Source organism: Oncorhynchus tshawytscha, linkage group LG21 (assembly GCF_018296145.1).
Source record: "Oncorhynchus tshawytscha isolate Ot180627B linkage group LG21, Otsh_v2.0, whole genome shotgun sequence".
Taxonomy (NCBI): Eukaryota; Metazoa; Chordata; class Actinopteri; order Salmoniformes; family Salmonidae; genus Oncorhynchus; species Oncorhynchus tshawytscha.
The window spans coordinates 8,623,690-8,643,599 of NC_056449.1; the positions used below are offsets into that span (position 1 = coordinate 8,623,690).

Here is a 19,910-nt window from a genome sequence, read left to right on the forward strand (position 1 = left end):
CTTTTTTTCTCAGAAAAGTAGGGAAATAGAGCAGAGGGAATGCACCTGCTGCGGAAAACGTCTGTAGCTATTTGTCGCCCCACCACTGTCACAAATTTTCCATATCTTCCGGGATGTGATGATTATAACCAACGCTGAAAGTCAACAGTTTCAGAGTGCAGGAAAGAGACTGGAAGGTAGACTGTGGGAGTCACGCTGACACATTGCAGCAAAGGGTTGAGCGGTAAGTTGAGTTTGTTGTGATCTTTAACATTCATTCAAACTGTTTTATTGAATTACAGTTGCAATCAAAAAAATGTTTACACGACAGTAAATTATTGAATACCTTTTCCTGATATGGGAAACCTCCCTTAGGAATGATTTACGATCCTCGATTCATTGACGTTGCGAACAAACGATATACCCGTGCACTTGTTTTGTCCGCTACCAGTCTGCTTTGAAAGTTGTATTATTCCATTTGATTATTTTTCATCTCCTCCCTCCCAAGATTTGGGAACGAAAGAAAGTGATATGGTGAATTAATTTGAATCACAATCGAAGTGAAGTTTTCGATTTTCTCAATGGAATTAAAACACCGTCTGGACAGGTGTTAAAATATTTTTTTTGAGACTGACAAATCTTCTATGAACTATATTTGCGCTCGCTCATTCAGATGCATTTCTTATGTAGTGTTGTCTTATTCAGCAGATCATGTGTTTTGATAAACAACTGCGCTTTTTCAATAATGTAAAATTAACTGGATGTGTTGGCAACAATCTTAAATCCAGCCACATCATGCATTGTCTCTAGGCCTACAATAGATTTGTTTGATTACATTTGGGCTGTTAGAAAAACATACAATAGGCTACAACAAAACAATCAAATGTAGCCTATTGCATTTTTTAAAGTCCTTTTGGAAAATGAGGTAAATTACATACTTTGAAATAGTCCTACATTTGCTGTTAGACTTACATTACTTATTGAGGTACTGTCAAGAAAATTGCACATTAAACTATGCTATTCTCATGCATTGTTAAATTGGAATTAATTTTCCTTTTATTATAGCCTATACCCACAATGAGACTATGTTTACACAGGCAGCCCAATTCTGATATTTTGGCAAAGAATCTGATCGGTCAGAATACCAATTAGTGGCGAAAACATCGGAATTGGGCTGTAAACACAACCTAAGATGCCCTGGAAAAGCACTTTATGTGGAGTTTTCTTTCCTGTATTCACCTTTCTTTTTTTTCTTTTTTACTAACGTTGGTATTCGTTCAATTTGTCCTCACTCTTTCTGTTGCTATCCTTCTTAGTGTCTATTGACTCTAGAAATATCCCAGGGCACTGTCATCTTTGTTTCTGTGACACACGCATTCCCTTGAAGTAGGCAGCTGCCTGCTGAGCTGCCCTACAAGGCATTGTACACTTCTCAAATGTGAGTCAATTGGCCTCAAGCATTAAAACAATGAGGAAAAAGTTTCTCTCCAAAGTTCTGCGTGAGTGACACAGCTTAGCACACAAACACTGTGGTAATGAGGGCTATGGAATTGAAATCAAGTTTTTTTTCTCTGCTTAAACTCACTCAACATTATTAGAATTAGAAAAACTTTATTGTCCACCCAATGTGTCTTTGGCTTCACAACATAAAAGCAGACATTAAAAGCCATCAGGACTCCATCATCCTCAAAAATAATAAACTATACGAACTACAAAAGTGCAAGTGCAGTTTCCTGTTAGTCGGCTATACATTGGTCTAAAAGCCACAATCAACATCAAGAATTCCTAGTAAAAAATACATCATCATTAAGACTGAAGGGCACCTGATCACCTCCATGATTAAATAATTCATATGTTTGTACATCAGGATCTGAGACCATTATCAACAACTTGGGTCAAATTACTTTTTATAGATATTCTTAGATATCTCCTCCCTGAGGGGAGCTTTTCAAACTGGAAATAGTTGGATGGGTCATTAGCTATAGTCAGTGCTTTGCTCTGAGTGCTCAGCACTTGTAGTGCCTTTAGAAAGTATTCATACCCCTTGACTTATTCCACATTTTGCTGTGTTACATCATGAATTCAAAATGGATTAAATCATTTTTTCCACTCACCCAGCTACACAAAATACCCCATAATGACAAAGTGAAAACATGTTTTAGAAATGTTTGCACATTTATTGAAAATTACATTTTCACTCTAATCAATACTTTGTAGAAACACCTTTGGAGCAAATTGCAGCTTTGAGTCGTCTGTATCAGCTTTGCACATTTGGAATTGTTTTTTTTCTCCCATTCTTCCTTGCAGATTTTCTCAAGCTCTGTTAAGCTGTAGGCCGTCATTGTAAATAATAATTTGTTCTTAACTGACTTGCCTAGTTAAATAAATAAAGGCTAGGCGGGGAGCGGCGGAGAACAGCAATCTTCAAGTCTTTCCACAGATTTTCAATGGGATTCATGTCTGGGATTTGGATGGGCCACTCAAGGACTTACATTTTCCAGCTTTGCTTTGGCTGTTTCCATTGATCATCTTTGAGATGTTTCTACAAGTTAATTCGAGTCCCCTTGTCCAATCAATTGAATTTATCACATGATTTGGAAAGGCACATACCTGTCTATATAAGGTCCCACAGTTGACAGTGCATGTCAGAGCAAAAACCAAGTCATGAGGTCAAAGCAATTCAAGCCGTCCGTAGAGCTCAGAGAAAGGATTGTGTCGAGGCACAGATCTGGGGAAGGGTACAATTATATATTTTTTCAGCATTGAAGGTCCCCAAGAACAAAATGGCCTACATCATTCTTAAATGGAAGACGTTTGGGACCACCAAGACTCTTTTTAAAGCCTGCCGCCCAGCCAAACTGAGCAATCAGGGGAGAAGGGCCTTGGTCAGGGAGGTGACCGAGAACCCGATGGTCCCTCTGAGAGAGCTCCAGAATTTCTCTGTTGAGATGGGAGAACATTCCAGAAGGACAACCATCTCTGCAGCACTCCATCAATCAGGCCTTTACGGTTGAGTGGCCAGATGGAAGCCACTCCTCAGTAAAAGGCACATGAAAGCCCGCTTGGCGTTTGCCAAAAGGCATCTAAAGGACGCTCAGATCATGAGAAACAAGAATCTGTGGTCTGATGAAACCAAGATTGAATGCTTTGGCCTGAATGCCAAGCGGTTTTCTATTTTCTACATTGTAGAATAATAGTGAAGATATCAAAACTATGAAATGACACATATGGAATCATGTAGTAACCAGAAAAGTGTTAAACAAATCTAAATATATTTTATAGTTGAGATTCTTCAAATAGCCAGCCTTTGACAGCTTTGCACACTCTTGCCATTCTCTAAACCACATTCATGAGGTAGTCACCTGAAATGCATTTCAATGAACAGGTGTGCCTTGTTAATTTGTGGAATTTATTTCCTTAATGTGTTTCAGTTGTGTTGTGACAAGGTAGGGTTGGTATACAGAAGATAGACAAATCTTGTATAAGAGCAAGTCCATATTATGGCAAGAACAACTCAAATAAGCAAAGAGAAACGACAGTCCATCATTACTTTAAGACATGAAGCTCAGTCAATACAGAACATTTCAAGAACATTGAAAGTTTCTTCAAGTGCAGTCGCAAAAACCATCAAGCGCTATGAAGAAGCTTGTTCTCATGAGGACCGCCACAGGAATGGAAGACCCAGAGTTACCTCTGCTGCAGAGGATAAGTTCATAAGATTTAATTGCCCCTCAGATTGCAGCCCAAATAAATGCTTCAGAGTTCAAGTAACAGACACATGTCAACATCAACTGTTCAGACTGCATAAATCCAGCCTTCATGGTCAAATTGATGCAAAGAAACCCATTACTAAAGGATACCAGTAATAAGAAGAGACTTGCTTGAGCCAAGAAACCCAATCAATGGACATTAGACTGGTGGAAATGTGTCCTTTGGTCTGAGTACAAATTTGAGATTTTTGGTTCCAACCACTGTGTCTTTGTGAGATGCAGAGTAGGTGAACGGATGCTCTCCGCGTGTGTGGTTTCCACCGTGAAGCATGGAGGAGGAGGTGTGATGGTGCTTTGCTGGCGACACTGTCTGTGATTTATTTAGAGTTCAAGGCACACTTAACCAGCATGCTACCACAGCATTCTGCAGCGATATGCCATCCCATCTGGTTTGCGCTTAGTGGGACTACCATTTATTTTTCAACAGGACAATGACCCAGCACACACACACACCTCCAGGCTGTGTAATAAGGGCTTTTTGGCCAAGGAGAGTGATGGAGTGCTGCATCAGATGACCTGGCCTCCACAATCACCCTACCTCAACCCAATTGAGATGGTTTGGGATGAGTTGGATCGCAGAGTGAAAGAAAAACAGCCAACAAGTGCTCAGCATATGTGGGAATTCCCTCAAGACAATTTGAAAAGCATTCCAGGTGACGCTGGTTGAGAGAATGCCAAGAGTGTGCAAAGCTGTCATCAAGGCAAAGGGTGGCTACTTTGAAGAATATAAAATATATCTTAAAACCTTTTTTGTTTACTACATTATTCCATATGTGTTATTTCATAGTTTGATGTCTACACTATTATTCTACAATGTAGAAAATAGTAAAAATAAAGAAACCTTTTGAATGAGTAGATGTGTCCAAACTTTTGACTGGGTGTGTGTTTGTAAAATCTTGGTCGACCAACAGCCTATCGACCAGTAAATTGGGGTCAGCCCTAGTGTGAATACTAATGTAAATGAGATATTTCTGTATTTCATTCTCAATAAATTGGCAACAATATCTAAAAACATGTTTTCACTTTGTGTGGTATTGGCGAGAATGAATATATTTAATCCATTTTGAATTCAGGCTCTAAATGTGGAATAAGTCAAGGAGTATGAATACTTTCTGAAGAAACTATATATGGTATTGAACTGCTTTTTTTTTTTTTTTTTTTTTTTTTTCATGTGGTCATGATGAAGCAAACAATACTTTTGTACACTATTTCTCGAATGTGCTGGCTCACACTGAAACTATTCCTGAGCAGATAAAAACGTGGCCTTGCCTTAAATATAGTGTGCTCACGGTAAAATCAGAGTTGTCAAAAAAATTGAAGTGCCTTTTAAAAAAAAAACTTAAACGGTCAACTTGACTATTCAATGTCTTCTGAGGTTCTGGATTCACCTAGAGATTGAAGCTCATAACTGGAACATGGCTGACGACAGGTTTGATGTCAGGATTAAACAAATGGTTTAACCAGTGCACTCCACCCGCCGCTCTATGTCCTTAGAGGGTGGGAACCCTGCGATATGCTGAGCTCGTGTTGTTTTTAGCTTTCCTGTTCAAATTCCCTCAAGCAAACGTTCACCCTGTCAGAGGGGTTTGAAACCTCAAGGATCCTGGATCCTATTTGTCATCATCTATCTATTCTATATGCGTGCCAGCGCCTGTCAAAGTAAGATTAGGTAGAGACTATTTTCCCAAGTCATCCTGTTATAATTTACTATAGGATGACATGTCGAAATAAAATCACTATCTGTATGTCAACAAATGTTAATTTATGTTTGTGTACCTGACTCCAAGCACAAGATACACTTAGGCAGGGCTGTTTTCTTTCCCTGCAAAGGATTTTCTACATGATTTAAGCATATACAGTACAACGTTATAGGCTTAGTTTGTTAAAGGTGTTGTAGTTTGGTGTTTACTCCAGTGGAAATGACACCGTACTGTACGTCCTGGTGAGATTTGCACAGTGTACAAAACATTAGGTATACCTTCCTAATATTGAGTTGCACCCCCATTTGCCCTCAGAACAGCCTCAATTCTTCAGGACATGGACTATAAAAAGTGATGGCATTCCTCCAATGCTTGCCACAGTTGTGTCAAGTTGGATGCATGTCCTTTGGGTGGTGGACCATACTTGAGACATAAGGGAAACTGTTGAGCATGGAAAAACCCAGCAGTGTTGCAGTTCTGTGTTCGTCTGGCACCTACTACTATACCTAGTTCAAAGGCACTTAAATATTTTGTCTCACCCATTCACCCTCATGTCTCAAAGCTTAATTAAAAGTATTTCTTTAACCTGTCTCCTCCCCTTTATCTACTGATTTAAAAAAAAAAGGGATTTAATAGATGACATCAATAAAGGATCATAGCTTTCACCTGGATTTACCTGGTCAGTCTGTCATGGAAATGTTCCACTAGTCCACCTTCCCTCTGGTTTGTCTGCAGCAGGGCCATCTCAGGGTGTTGGCTCTAAGCTAGGTCACTGTTGTCTGGGTCTGTCCATGCTTGCCAGCTCCATCTTCCTAATTACCCAGCCAGCTCCAGCAAGGCAGAGTGAGAGGCTTCTGACACTGTGGCAGCAGCAGCCTCTCTGCATGGAGGCTCACTAGTGGAGGAGGTAAGGGTAACACCATCCACTAACAGTCCCCTTTGTCTGTATGTCTGCTAGTCCTGCACTGTCTACCCCTCTCTGCCTGTCTCTGTCCTTTCCCCTCACAGCAAGCCCTCCCATTGTTTAAACACACACTCTCTCCTGCAGTGGTCCACTGTAATGCTGTGCTCTTTCTGAGTAGCCTGTACTGTATATGAGGTCGTTGCTCATGTACTGAAAGTGGGTCCTCCATTAAATGGACATTAGCTGGGGGAAAAGCCTCCGATCAGCTTTACTCCATCTTCAATGCTGCTGATGTTTGGGATTAGGACTTTCACACTGGTTTTCACTGTGATATCATGAGGGATTTCAAATTTAAGCTATGGTGCTTGGTAAAGCAGGAGAAAGGCATTTTCAGGCAGAAACCACAAAGGACATGTTATAGATGGATAAAACATGTTCCCATTTTGTGCCTTCTGAACTCAGCCCTGTTCTCTTCTTTGGCTAGCAGGAGCCTGTCTGGCCTAGGGTGACAATCCCTAAGGGGTTAGCCTGGGACGGAGGTGCAATGCCACAGGCTGCAGACATGATTAATGTGGCCTTCCTGACCGACTCGGAGCGGGAGCTGATCCTGGAGGTGCTGCGGAGGGACGAGGAACTGAGGCAGGCTGAAGAGCACCGTGTCCGGTGAGAACTCTCCTCCCGAGCTGCATCTCAATAGTCCTAAAGTGGCTTCCTCCTGACGTTGTCTCCTTTCCTTAATCTGATCTAAAAAGACAGGACTGGTGAAAGCGATACAGTGCATGCTGGTGGCAATCTAGCATTCACCTCATCAACTCAGTATTTCACGAGTGCAGATGGAGGCAGTCACTAGACTTTCAACATCCAGTTATGCAAAGATGTCAACACAGACACCAATAGGCAAGGGTCTAACCAATCCCCCCGTTGTTTTAGGAAGCTGAAGACGGAGCTGCTGGACATTATGAGGAAGGGCGCCAAGCGTAGCAGTGGGAAGTACAGTGAGCGTAGCTGCGGCCGCTGCCAGGAACCACTTGGTCCACTATCTGCCGGCTCCAGCCAGTGTAGGGCATGCAAACACCAAGTGTGCCACAACTGCTGCTCAGCGTGCCCCAATGGATCCTGGGTGTGCAGTGTGTGTGCTAAAGAGGCGTAAGAGTCCATTTCTCTGTACTGTACATCACCCCACCCTGTCTTTTAGCATCTAAATGGCGACGATCCCTGTGTTTGCTGTATCTATATGCAAAGCGTGATGTTTTTGTTAATGCCAAAGACTCTCACTGTACAACGCCCACGAGGAGACGATAATACTTTCAGCGGGTTTACATTTCGTGGATGCACGCTATGCATATCTGTTGCATTCTAAACTTGTGTAAAAAATATATTTTTCTGTGTTTATATTTTTACACCGTTTTCACACTGTCAGCATGTTACCCTTAGAGTTGTGGTCCATATATTTGATGATGTTTTAACGTGGTGGTAATGTGTGGTATTATTTTCTCCAGTGATCTAAAGAAGGTCACCGGAGACTGGTTCTATGACCAGCGAGTCAACCGCTTCTTCTCCACCCCTGGACACGACATAGTGAGGACTTCCCTCAAAAAGAGGCCCCCACGTGAGTCCAGGAACCACCAAGTTGTGGGCTACGCTCTCTTCAATTGGGAACCCTAAATGACTTTCACTGCTGGTGCAGAGTAGAATGTCAGTGGCGTGGCAGCATAGCAATTTGTCCTATTTTTCTCTACTCAATTACAATATTGATATGTTAGAAGCTCCGTTACTGCATAACTTTTGTTTATGCACTTTTTTTCAATGGCACTTCCCAGTAAGGAAATCCCTGTCTGAATGAATGAAGCCACTGTCAGCATATTACCAGTTGCCTCTCATGCTAAAGCTTGGTGTTCTGTTTTAGTGAGGAAGAGGGAGAACATGGGAGCGCTCCTGTTGAACAGTACAGAGTTGAACCCCAGCCAGCCCACCACCCCTGTTCCCCGACCCAGACTGAGGGACCTAGCAGCCTCCAACAAGGAGTGAGTCCTATTTTTATCTGGGGTGACAACACATGCTTTACAATCAATAGTGTGACGCAGTTACTGTAATATGTGGATGGAGTTTCAATTCAACATATAACATTTTGACACTGTTATTTCAACCTTCTCAGTCTGCTAGACGAAGTCTCCGAAGAATCCGTGGGAGTTAAGACCAAGGAGCAGCAGGAGCAACAGCAGCACAGAGACAATGAGCCTGCAGAGAAAGCCAGCCTGAACAGTGTCATGACAGAGACCGAGTCCTCTCTTGGGACTCCTCTCTTACCAAGGTAAGTCTACATCCAAACAAATAGGCCTATAGCATTAGCGCTACATGCTAACAAAACTGCTTTTGGGATGTCTGCTCAATATGAATGGTGTTTATGATCCAGGAAGGAGGAGAGCACAGGTCAGTCTAGTCCAACAAGGTCCAGTATGAATGGTCTAGTCAAAGCTGACCTCGTCAATAGCCACAGCCCCACCTCAGATGCAGACACGGTAAGGAGACCGTTTACCTATCAATCAGGTGTTGGGGTCAATTCCATTTTAGTGCAGTCAGTCAAGTCGGCAAGTGAAAAGTCCACATGAAAAATAATGGAATTGACCCTAACCCTGTATTAGTCCTCATGTCTCCAGCCAATACATATTATACTGTCACACCTGACTGTAACCCTTGTCTCTTTCCATAGTCCTCCGTAGTAAGTCATCGTAGTGTTAGTTCTGGCACGGGGACTGTCACATTGGAAGATGGCGGCCTGTTCAAGAAGAGCGTCAGACGAGTTCAGAAATCCTCCGGTGAGACTCTTGTGTGTCTGTCGCCTCGGTAGCCCTGACTCCCAAACTCTATTCAAATATTGTTTTGTTTTAAGGGCATATGGCCTGCTTGAGTTAACAAAGACATGCTCCATTTGAATGCGTCTCCATGGGTTTCACTCAGAATTCACGTCTGTGCTGGACCTGCGTGAGGAGGGGGCTGAAGCATCAGAGGGCTTTATGGGTGACCGGAGCAAGTCGGTGCCTGGGCTCAATGTGCCAGTGAGCAGTACCTCTTCCTCATTACAGACTAATGAATAAGGCTTCACTATACTACAAAATACTTCCTTATAGTGCTAGTATTGGTGAGAGATGCAGTTGCATTGTCTTTTTCATGATTTTAAATGGTTTGCTGTGCTTGCAGGATGATGAGGAGGATGAAGACATTGATAACTTGGTGAGCATCCATAGAAAGGTGTGCTCAAGTACCTCAAATCTTCGCGGCTCCAAGGTAAATGCATGCGATTCTCACTTATCCTATTTTCAAAGGTTCTAGTTAGTGTGTGATGCTATTTTTAGAGTTCCTCAAGATATTTATTGAACCAGAACTTTGAGACAATTCAGGATATCCTGGTTTGTGTTGTGAGCTGCTGCCTAATTAAGTTACCATGGAAACAAAAGCTCACGCTCAAATTTGCTTCAGGGCATGCAAATTTGACTGACCTGATTTTTGTTGTCACAGGCCTCATTTGTGTGCTTTCCAGGAAGTTTGTTACTTGATTGAATACGCTACATTTACCTTTCTGGTCACAATTTTTGCTCATTTTGAATTCCAAGTTATAGAATTGTAGTCAATATGAATGCATTTAAACCAACTACTAACAGAAGTGTGTGTGTGTGTGTGTGTGTCCACCACAGAGCACACTGGGCAGTCTGATGAGTATTTACAGTGAGGCAGGAGATTATGACAGCGTGGAGGTGAGCGGGGACATCGTGTTCTCTATCAGCTACGATGACACCACCCAGAGCCTGGCCGTCCTCATCAAGGAGTGTCACTCGCTGGCCCACGGGGACGCCAGACGCCAGCGCTCAAACCCGTGAGTGTCCCCTCAGGACTAGGGTTTAACAGTTGTCTCAGTAGGAAATGATGGGTGCATCTCAATAATGTTTCCTCTCCTTCATATCCCCACATCTGAAAACACTGGGTGGATGAAAGTCAGGGTGGATGCCGCTCTGGAATTTTCTTTCAACAAAGCTGCTTTGCACTATTCAGATGCATTCCATCATGTCATTGCCAACAGTGATAGTATCCCCACTCCTTCAAGTGAGACCAACACTATTCTACCGTAGGTTGCAATAAGTCTCATCATGTTTTTACAATGACAGTAGATGAGATGCATTGTAGAGAATGATTCCCAGTAATCCTGTTGTTCACTCTAGACACACACTTCAGTGTTATTACTGTATGACATAATGTAGATCAGGTTTCCCAACTGGCCAAATTTGGCCCGCAGGTGGTTTTATTTGGCCCCCCCAATTTTCTGAGCAACTTTTATTTACTGTTGAACATAACACTAAAAACACCAGGAAATCATCTAAAAGTGATTTTAATTGAAGAAATTGGTTGAAGTATTCCCATACATAATAGAGAGAACCATGTGATCGTATACAAATGTAAGCAAGGTTTGAATTGATTTTTAGTCAAACATATCTGTTTGGGCTTTTTGATTTGTATTTATGTTCCGGCCCTCCGACCATCCACTCAAGAACAAATTGTCCCGCAACTGAATCTAGTTGATGATCCCTGACGTAGATCATCTTAGATAAGACCCTGTCCTGTTTACAAAATGTTTGATGTGCCCAGGGGTCATTATCAGAGTTCCAAAAGGAAGAATTGTAAAGGTTACATTTAACGGAAGAAAAATAATTCTACATTTGTAGTTTGGAAATGTAGGCACTTTATATTTTGACTTAAATAACAGAACAAAAATAGAAACGCAACAATTTCAAAGATTTTACTTAGTTAAAGTTCATATGAGAAAATCAGTCAGTTGAAATAAATTAATTAGGCCATAGTCTATGGATCTCACATGACTGGGAATACAGATATGCATCTGTTGGTCACAGATACCTTAAAAGAAATGGGCCTCACAATGGGCCTCAGGTACTTGTCACAGTATTTCTGTGCATTAAAATTGCCATCAATAAAATGCAATTGTGTTCCTTGGCCATAGCTTATGCCTGCCCATACCACAACCTCACCGCCACCATGGGGCACTCTGTTCACAATGTTGACATCAGCAAACCTCTTGCCCACACGATGCCATACACACAAATTCTCTAAAATGACATTGGATGAGGCTTATGGTAGAGAAATTAACATTTAATTCTCTGGCGACAGCTCTGGTGGACATTTCTGCAGTCAGCATGCCAATCGCACGCTCCCTTAACTTGAGACGTCTGTGGCATTGTGTCCTGTGACAACTGCACATTTTAGTGGCCTTTTATAGTATCCAGCACAAGGTGCACCTGTGTAATGATCATACTGTTTAATCAGCTTCTTGATATGCCACACCTGTCAGGTGGATTGATTATCATTGATTATGGCAAAGGATAAATGTTCACTATCACGGATGTAAACCAATTTGTGCACAACATTTGAGAAATACATTGTTTGGGGCATATGGACAATTTATGGGATCTTTTATTTCAGCTCATGAAACATGGGACAAACACTTGACATGTTGCGTTTTTATATTTTTCTTCAGTATAGTTTATTGGTATTGCAGGACCAGATGGAATATGGCTTCATTTGAACTCTTTAACATGTAGGAAAATATTCATGTTTTTTTGTCCTGCAGGTATGTCAAGTGCTACCTTCTCCCTGACAAGTCTCGCATTGGCAAGAAAAAAACCAGCATTAAACATAACACAGTGGACCCCACTTACAATGAGACTCTAAAGGTGATGGCCTCTCTGGAACTGCAGTAGAATTAGATGAACACTGATGAACTTTAACCCTGTATACATCCCTTATTACTCAATGGCCGGTTGTTAAGGCCGCCTCCTTCAGTAGGCATTAAGATTGATATTGGCATTCAAGATAAGGAGAGTTAATCGCCGTTAGTGAAAGACAAACAAATATTGATTTTGTTGCTGCCCTTTTTTTAACTTGAGTATAGTGAACAAGTAACTCTGATGCAAAGGCCAGAGAGGGTGGGTGGAAAACTTTACTAAGATGTAGTTGACGGATCAGTGAGAGCAGGGTGTCACTCTCTCACTTCATCTCTTCTCCTCATTCAGTTTTCCATCAGTCGCTCCCAGGTGCTCAATCGTTCCCTCCAGCTCTCCGTCTGGCACCATGCCCGCTTGGGCCGTAATGCCTTCCTTGGAGAGGTGGAGGTGCCTCTGGACTGCAGGAACCTCGACGCAGGCCACGAGGAGTGTGTGGCGTTCGTGGGAAAAGTAAGCCTGAATAGTCTCATCACTAGGGCTCAGTTGTTCCTGGTCAGGTCACATGGTCAGAAAACATTGCAGGCCCTACACATCAATCACTAAATGTATTTCTAATCTACAGTACAACCCTGTGGTCTAGTGGTTTTACTGACTATTATCCTCTATAGGCGTCACCACTGCAGTCCTCTGCCTTCTCTCAGTACAAAGGAGAACTGTTGATTTCCCTGAAGTATGTCTCGACCAAGAATTCACCCACTGAAAAGACCAAAGGTAGGAGTGCCCGTGTCGACAGAACAAACTAACAGAAAAGCTCAGTCAGCACTATCTGTGTCAGACCAATCCCTACCAGTGGCTGTCTGACACCACTATCTCCCCTAGGCAAGAGACTCTCTCTAGGCAAGAAGACAAAGACGGAGCAGGGAGGGGAGTTGCACGTCTTGATCAAAGAGGCCAAGAACCTGACGGCAATGAAAGCAGGGGACACGTCGGATTCCTTTGTGAAAGGGTTAGCTGGCGGCATGATGTCACTAACTCTCTACGTTCACTCTAACAGAGACACATTTTGTTTCATCATCCTCACTTGAGATTGTGCAACTCCTGCTCATTTTAAGAACATTTTTCAGCCACCTAGCCTTCATCAAAATGTAATCCTTCTCACTCATGCTTTTAAACCTAGGTACTTGTTGCCATCGAAGGCCAAGTCCACTAAGAGGAAGACTCCGGTGGTGAAGAAAACTCTGAACCCTCACTACGACCACACATTTGTGTACAAAGACCTGACCCTAGACCAGCTAAGTGAGATGTGGCTAGAGCTGACAGTGTGGGACCGGGAGGCTATGTCCAGTAATGACTTCCTGGGTGGGGTTCGACTCAGCACAGGCACAGGTAATGACACAACACCTTTTTATCTTCCTGGGTGGGGTTTCGACTCAGCAAAGCCACAATTAATGACACACAACACCTTGTTGATTTATGGCGGGGAAGTCTCAGTTTATATCCATTGGCAGTATTGCTCTACCGTTTTACGTGTTTGATTTACTATTCCGTTGCAGGTCACCTATTTTTCCAATGTTAAAGTTGGTAGTAAGGTGAAGCTACCTCAGTTTAAATTACTAAGAGCAGTAGGCCCATTGTTAAAATAAATCTCATTCCCTGACATTTCTGTCCAAATGTGTGAAGTCTGGTGGACCAAAGCGTCAAACTTGAGCTTTTGTTAGCCAATACAGAAAGACCGGGAGTAACTCACGGTGCAGATAGCATTGGCTTAATCTACCAAACAATCCCACAACACCTAATGGTCACACCCACTAAGGCCAACTTTGAATCATTATCCCAGGCTTATATGCGCAATAGCCTGGGGACGAAGTTAGGACAGGACAGACCTACTTTAGTTCACTGTTTTTCTGGTGCCCTTCTTTTCAGCCACACTGAAGGTTGGGAAGGAGGAAGTGGAGGCGGATTCTACAGGGGAGGAGGTGACTCTGTGGCAGAAGATGATGCAATACCCTGACTCGTGTGCAGAGGGCACTCTTCCATTACGCTCCTCTATGGGCAAGAGCAAGTGAAGACGCCACACTACCTCGTAACCTGAAAGAAGAGCTATGGAGACCGGGCAATCCCTCAACTTTTTAGCACCATCATTCTGTAAAAAAAAAAAAAAGACTGTCTAACCGCATGCACTATTACAACACTATTGGCCTAAAACAAGTGATTTGAAAGCATAGTGTAAATTCATTCACCTGATAGCTTGAGGTTTTTGATAGAGGTATCATTTCATATTTTTAAATGTAAGGTTGTCAACTATACAAATACTTTTTGAGATCAATCGACACTAACCAAAGTTTTGATCAAATTGAAAAACTCCTGTTTAATTGACATTTTATCAAAGCTGAATTCTATCCATGTTCAGCAAACTACTCATTAACTGTGGCGCTTCATGGGGGTTGCTGGTGTTTCAGTTTCAGGCAGAATCTCTGTTCCACTCTTAAGGCATTGAACCAGTTTTGGTCCATGTCACCTTGGGTTATGATTCATGGTAATTGAAAACTACTGTGCATATGATTTTTAAATATGTATGTAAATATTACCAGTTGCACAAAGTGAAGGAGACTCATTTTATTTCAACTTTTATGCTCTTTTGAGTCCCATGACTGTATCAAATATTTAATTCACCAAATAAATAAAAATATGAAGTGACTGAACCTTTAATCATCCACGTTTGTTATACCCGTCTGTGCAGTATGGAAGGTGAAGTAAAGGTACCTATGTTCCATCCTCTAACAATACACCAACAATCTCTATACTTTTAGATGAAGAGATCTTAGCCTGTTTTTCAGGTTTATCAGCCAATGGAAACATTTGACTAGCAGAGCTGTTATCTGTTTTCTTGTTTCTCTCTCTTTTCTGGGCCAGCCTTCCTCTGAGCTGATATCTTTGTAAAAGTGTCTGACCTCTCCAAGCCACCAGGGGGCACTCTTAGAGGTCTCACAGAGGTCTCTAACTCCAACCGCCTCCGTTCTTCTTCGTCCAAAAGGTTATTGTCGATGTATGAGAAGAGCTCATCGGATGTGGTGGGTGTGAGGAATCTCTCATGGTCCAAACCATCCTTGTCCAGCAGCACCATGTTGAAGTAGGATCCGGAAAGCCTGCCTGTACCACAGTACGAGATGACCATTTCGTGTTAAGTCAGTGATGGTGTATTACATTGCCTGAAGATGCAGTGCAGCCAACATGATTGGACACTCGTAACAAATGGATCAATAGTCACTTTATTAATGATGTTTACATATCTTGCACTACTCATCCCAGATGTATATACTGTATTTTATACCGTCTATGCTGGTCGGTCATGGCCCATCCATATATTTATATGTTCATATTCCATCCCTTTACTTAGATTTGTGTGTATTAGGTAGTTGTGAAATTGTTAGATATTGCTGCACTGTCGGAACTAGAAGCACAAGCATTTCACTACACTCGCAATAACATCTGCTAACCATGTATGTGACCAATACAATTTGATTATGTGAAGTCACCTTACCTCAGACCCTCAATGACCTCAGTGTCCAGGTGACATCCCTTGATGTGGCCCACTTCTCGAGGAGGGGACCCTAGCAGCTCAATCACTGTCACTCCTCTTATGTCCAGACCACAATCTGCTTTCTAGGCATGAAAACACCCCAAGCATGGTCACAATTCATACAAACGAGGTGCTCATATTTCATTCACTAAACAGCTATTTATTAAATCCTGTAGTAACTACCATTGTTGAGAGCAGAAATTCCCTGACTTGCAGATGATACCCAAACCATCCCGGTGTCTCGGACTCACCTGTACCATAAGGTTCTGGAGCTTGTAGTCTCCATGGGCTACGTTAGGTGCCGACACAATCAGAAGCCTCCTCTTCTCGTAGAACCGGTCCAGGAGGCCAGAAGCTGTATCCACATCTGTTTTAAACTCTATTGCACAGTACACATGCACACACCATCAAAAACAGTATGGTTGTTGGTATAATCACTTTACATGTATGGGTTCAGTTGAAGACAACAAACCAGATGGCCATGCTCTGTCATTGGTTCTCAATACTAACGGACGCACTCAGCAGGGGCCTCAGTCCAGCTGTGGTCGAACTGGCATACACGGCTGGAGATCCCCCTCCTCTCCTGGCCCCTGTCACAGTGGTACTCGCACACCGCCCCGTAGTTGTTCCCATCAGAGTCACAGGTGAGGTAACCATGGAGAGGGGGCTTGAGGACTGGGGAGAGACGGAGAGCAGGATCTCTATTGTTCACAAAGCAATTGCTGATCTAGGATCAGTTTAGGATTTAAGATGATATGGAAATAGGGACATGATTCTTGATCAGCACTCCTACTCTGAGACGCTATAGGGGAATTCCCTTTTTATGCACTTTTCTACCTACGAGTATTGTGACCTTGAACTTAAGCATGACAATAGCATGCTATTCACCCACTATTTGTTTTCCCGGGGTGGAGATGGAATAAATTAAGGTGTGTTGGAGGTGTGTCTACAGATACACCGTATTCTGACCTTGACCTACACTAAATGACCAAAAGTATGTGGTCACCTGCTCGTCGAATATCTCATTCCAAAATCATGGGCATTAAATATGGAGTTGGTCGCCCAGGTAATGCTATAACAGCCTCCACTCTTCTGGGAAGGCTTTCCACTAGAGTTTGGAACATTGCTGCGGGGGACTTGCTTTCATTCAGCCACAAGAGCATTAGTGAGGTCGGGCACTGATGTTGGGCAAATAGGCCTGGTTTACAGTTGCCGTTAAAATACATCCCAAATGTGTTCATTGGGGTTGAGGTCAGGGCTCTGTGCAAGCCAGTCAAGTTCTTCCACACCAATCTCAACAAACCATTTCTGTATGAACCTTACTTTGTGCATGGTAACATTGTCATGCTGAAACAGGAAAGGGACTTCACCAAACTGTTGCCACAAAGTTGGAAGCACAGAGCTAAGATTTCCCCTCACTGAAACTAAGGGGCTTAGCCCAAACCATGAAAAACAGCCCCAGACCATTATTCCGCCACCAAACTTTACAGTTGGCACTATGCAGTCAGGCAGGTAGCGTTCTCCTGGCATCCACCAAACCCAGATTCATCCCTCGGAGTGCCAGACGGTGAATCATGATTCATCAGTCCAGAGAACGCATTTCCACTGCTCCAGAGTCCAATGGCGGCAAGCTTTACACCACTCTAGCCGACGCTTGGCATTAGCCTGCTCGGCCATGAAAACCCATTTCATGAAGCTGACGAACAGTTCTTGTGTTGACGTTGCTTCTAGAGGCAGTTTGGTAGTGGTGTTGCAACCGAGGACAGTCGAGCCGTTGTTGCTCCTAGACGTTTCCACTTCACAATAACAGCACTTACAGTTGACGGGGCAACTCTAGCAGGGCAGAAATGTGATGAACTGACTTGTTGGAAACGAGGCATCCTATGACAGTGCCACGTTAAAAGTCACTGAGCTCTTCAGTAAGGCCATTCTGCTGCCCATGTTTGTCTATGGAGATTGCATGGATGTGTGCTCGATTTTATACACCTGTCAGCAACGTGTGGCTGAAATAGCTGAATCGACTTATTTGAAGATTACCATGGGTTGAAGAATGTGGCAATTTCCTTTTGTGCGTAAAGGCTCTCCAAACCTCTTTTTTTATGATTCATAAATACTTACCTAAACCTAAATAATCTATGTTTTTCAGTGGCAGGGACTGGGAGACTAGTCAGGATCGAGGGAAAGATGAACAGAGCAAAGTACAGAGAGATCTTTGAGGAAAACCTGCTCCAGAGCGCTCGGGACCTCAACTTGGGGCGAAGGCTCACCTTCTAACAGGACAATGACCCTAAGCACACAACCAAGACAGCGCAGGAGTAGCTTCAGGACAAGTCTCTGAATGTCCTTGAGTGGCCTAGCCAGAGCCTGGACTTGAACCCGATCGAACATCTCTGGAGAGACCTGAAAATAGCTGTGCAGCGACAGTCCCCATCCAACCTGACAGAGCTTGAGAGGATCTGCAGAGAAGAATGGGAGAAACTCCCAAAACCCAGGTGTGCCAAGCTTGTAGAGACATACCCAAGAAGACTCGAGGCTGTAATTGCTGCCAAAGGTGCTTCAACAAAGTACTGAGTAAAGGGTCTGAATACTTATGTAAATAAGGTGCTTCTGTATTTGAAAACATTTGCTAAAATGTCTAAACAGTTTTTGCTTTGTCATTATAGGGTATAGTGTGTAGATTGACAAAAAAATAACAATTTAATCAATTTTAGAACAAGGCTGTAACAACAAAATGTGGAAAAAGTCAAGGGCTCTGAATACTTTCCGAATGCACTGTTTGTTTGTCCAGTAAGTCTGGGCTTTACTCTAGTCCAAATATCAGGTCATTGTGTCTGAATGTCAGGTTACTGTGGTGCCTTACCCTCCACACGAACAATGAACTTGCAGGCAGCCCTGTTTCTGGCTTGGTCATGTGCTGTGTGCCGGATAATGTTCATCCCCTCTTTAAAGTTGGTATCTGGCCCCTGGCCTATCAGTGTTACACTGGTTTTGAGACAAAGACAGAAAAAGGAAATGAAACATGGAAAGAGCGGTACTAGATGAGTGTCTGTGTTGTGTTTATGTGGGTGGGAGACATGCCCATGGGAGCATGCCCATGCCGGGGCTTATAAAAGTTAGAAACAAAACGGCACTGGAAAAACAATTAGCTTGGATTCCAAATGTTTTTTGAAATTTTTGCTGTGCTTACAGGGTGCATGCATCTCATTAACTCATGGAAATCAAATTTTAAAAATCTGCTGACTTAATTACCACTGACTTTGACCATTCACTTACCTCCAGGCATATCAAAAGCATTCCACAGGGATGATGGCCCATGTTGACTCCAATGCTTTCCACAGTTGTGTCAACTTGGCTGGATGTCCTTTGGGTGGTGGACCATTCTTGATACACACGGAAAACTGTAGAGTGAAAAACCCAGCAGTGTTGCAGTTCTTGATTCAAAATGGTGCGCTTGGCACCTACTACCAAACCTGTTTCAAATTGTATGTCTTGCCCATTCACACTCTGAATGGCACACATACACAATCCATGTCTCAATTCTCTCAAGGCTTAAAAATCTGTCTTTAACTTGTCCCCTCCCCTTCATCTACACTGACTGAAGTGGATTTAACAAGAGACACGAATAAGAGATCATAGCTTGCACCTGGATTCACCTGGTCAGTCTGTCATGGGAAGAGCAGGGCCCTTCATGTTTTGTATACTCTGTGTATATTACTCCTATGAAGGTTTTTTCTAAAGAAAACTCAGGGCCTTTAAAAGAAAATGAACAATAGAGGACATGGACAAAAAAAAGACAATCAGCTGTATCTGTCTATAATCAGCCTGTACTCACGGCGGCAGTGACTGGTCCCAGACCAGCGGCGGTTGGGCATGCACTGCACTGAGGATCTGCCCAGCAGCTTGTAGCCACGGTCACAGGTCATCTCGCAGCAGGTGCCTAGGGTGCTGCGGTAGTTCTCTCCTCGGGGGAAGAGGCAGGTTACATCCCCATTGGCCAGGGTCAGAAAGTGACACCATCTTAGATCTGCATCAAAACAATATTGTTTAAACACACACTGGAACGCAGCGCCAAGACCAATGTGCTACAGACATGCCAAGAGACACTGATTTCAAAACAGTGATGTGGGGTACGTAGATTTCAAATCTGTGTTGTTGATAATGTTAGTGTTGTGACTGTGTGGTTCTCCGTAGTTACTCCTGTAGTTCAGTTGGGGAGTGTAGTACTCCTCCTCTGGCACAACCTCATTG

At 43.0% G+C, this 19,910-nt stretch overlaps 1 protein-coding gene and 1 long non-coding RNA gene across 4 annotated transcripts; one reads left to right on the forward strand and one right to left on the reverse strand.

Annotated features, from left to right (window-relative positions):
• The first annotated feature begins 57 nt into the window (after nt 1-57).
• Nucleotides 58-14,791, forward strand: LOC112224224 (synaptotagmin-like protein 4). 3 transcript variants are annotated; one of them, XM_024387640.2, is made up of 18 exons: nt 58-223; nt 6,185-6,356; nt 6,838-7,016; nt 7,284-7,499; nt 7,853-7,962; nt 8,260-8,377; nt 8,509-8,664; nt 8,767-8,872; nt 9,064-9,169; nt 9,312-9,409; nt 9,552-9,638; nt 10,046-10,224; nt 11,989-12,091; nt 12,431-12,592; nt 12,751-12,853; nt 12,962-13,088; nt 13,260-13,468; nt 14,006-14,791. In XM_024387640.2, the coding sequence occupies exons 3-18, from the start codon at nt 6,898-6,900 to the stop codon at nt 14,146-14,148; spliced, it is 2,142 nt and encodes a 713-aa protein (XP_024243408.1). In that variant the 5' UTR covers nt 58-223; nt 6,185-6,356; nt 6,838-6,897; the 3' UTR covers nt 14,149-14,791. The 3 variants fall into 3 exon arrangements, with proteins under 3 accessions (XP_024243408.1, XP_024243407.1, XP_024243409.1); XM_024387639.2 differs by having other exon boundaries at nt 59-223; nt 6,841-7,016; XM_024387641.2 differs by having other exon boundaries at nt 59-223; nt 6,188-6,356; nt 6,841-7,016.
• Nucleotides 14,792-15,625: 834 nt separating this feature from the next.
• Nucleotides 15,626-18,636, reverse strand: LOC121840364. The gene is made up of 3 exons (XR_006079550.1): nt 18,523-18,636; nt 15,914-16,337; nt 15,626-15,745 (listed from the first exon to the last, which is right to left on the reverse strand). It is a non-coding gene; the product is annotated as an uncharacterized LOC121840364 (long non-coding RNA).
• Between the last annotated feature and the right edge of the window lie 1,274 nt (nt 18,637-19,910).

What these genes read in the sequence shown, in the direction of transcription:
- LOC112224224 (XM_024387640.2), top strand. Translation starts at nt 6,898, where the DNA reads ATGCCACAGGCTGCAGACATGATTAATGTGGCCTTCCTGACCGACTCG. An exon ending in GCTGAAGAGCACCGTGTCCG is followed by an intron (nt 7,017 to 7,283) that starts GTGAGAACTCTC and finishes CCGTTGTTTTAG; the next exon opens with GAAGCTGAAGACGGAGCTGC. An exon ending in CCTCAAAAAGAGGCCCCCAC is followed by an intron (nt 7,963 to 8,259) that starts GTGAGTCCAGGA and finishes GTTCTGTTTTAG; the next exon opens with TGAGGAAGAGGGAGAACATG.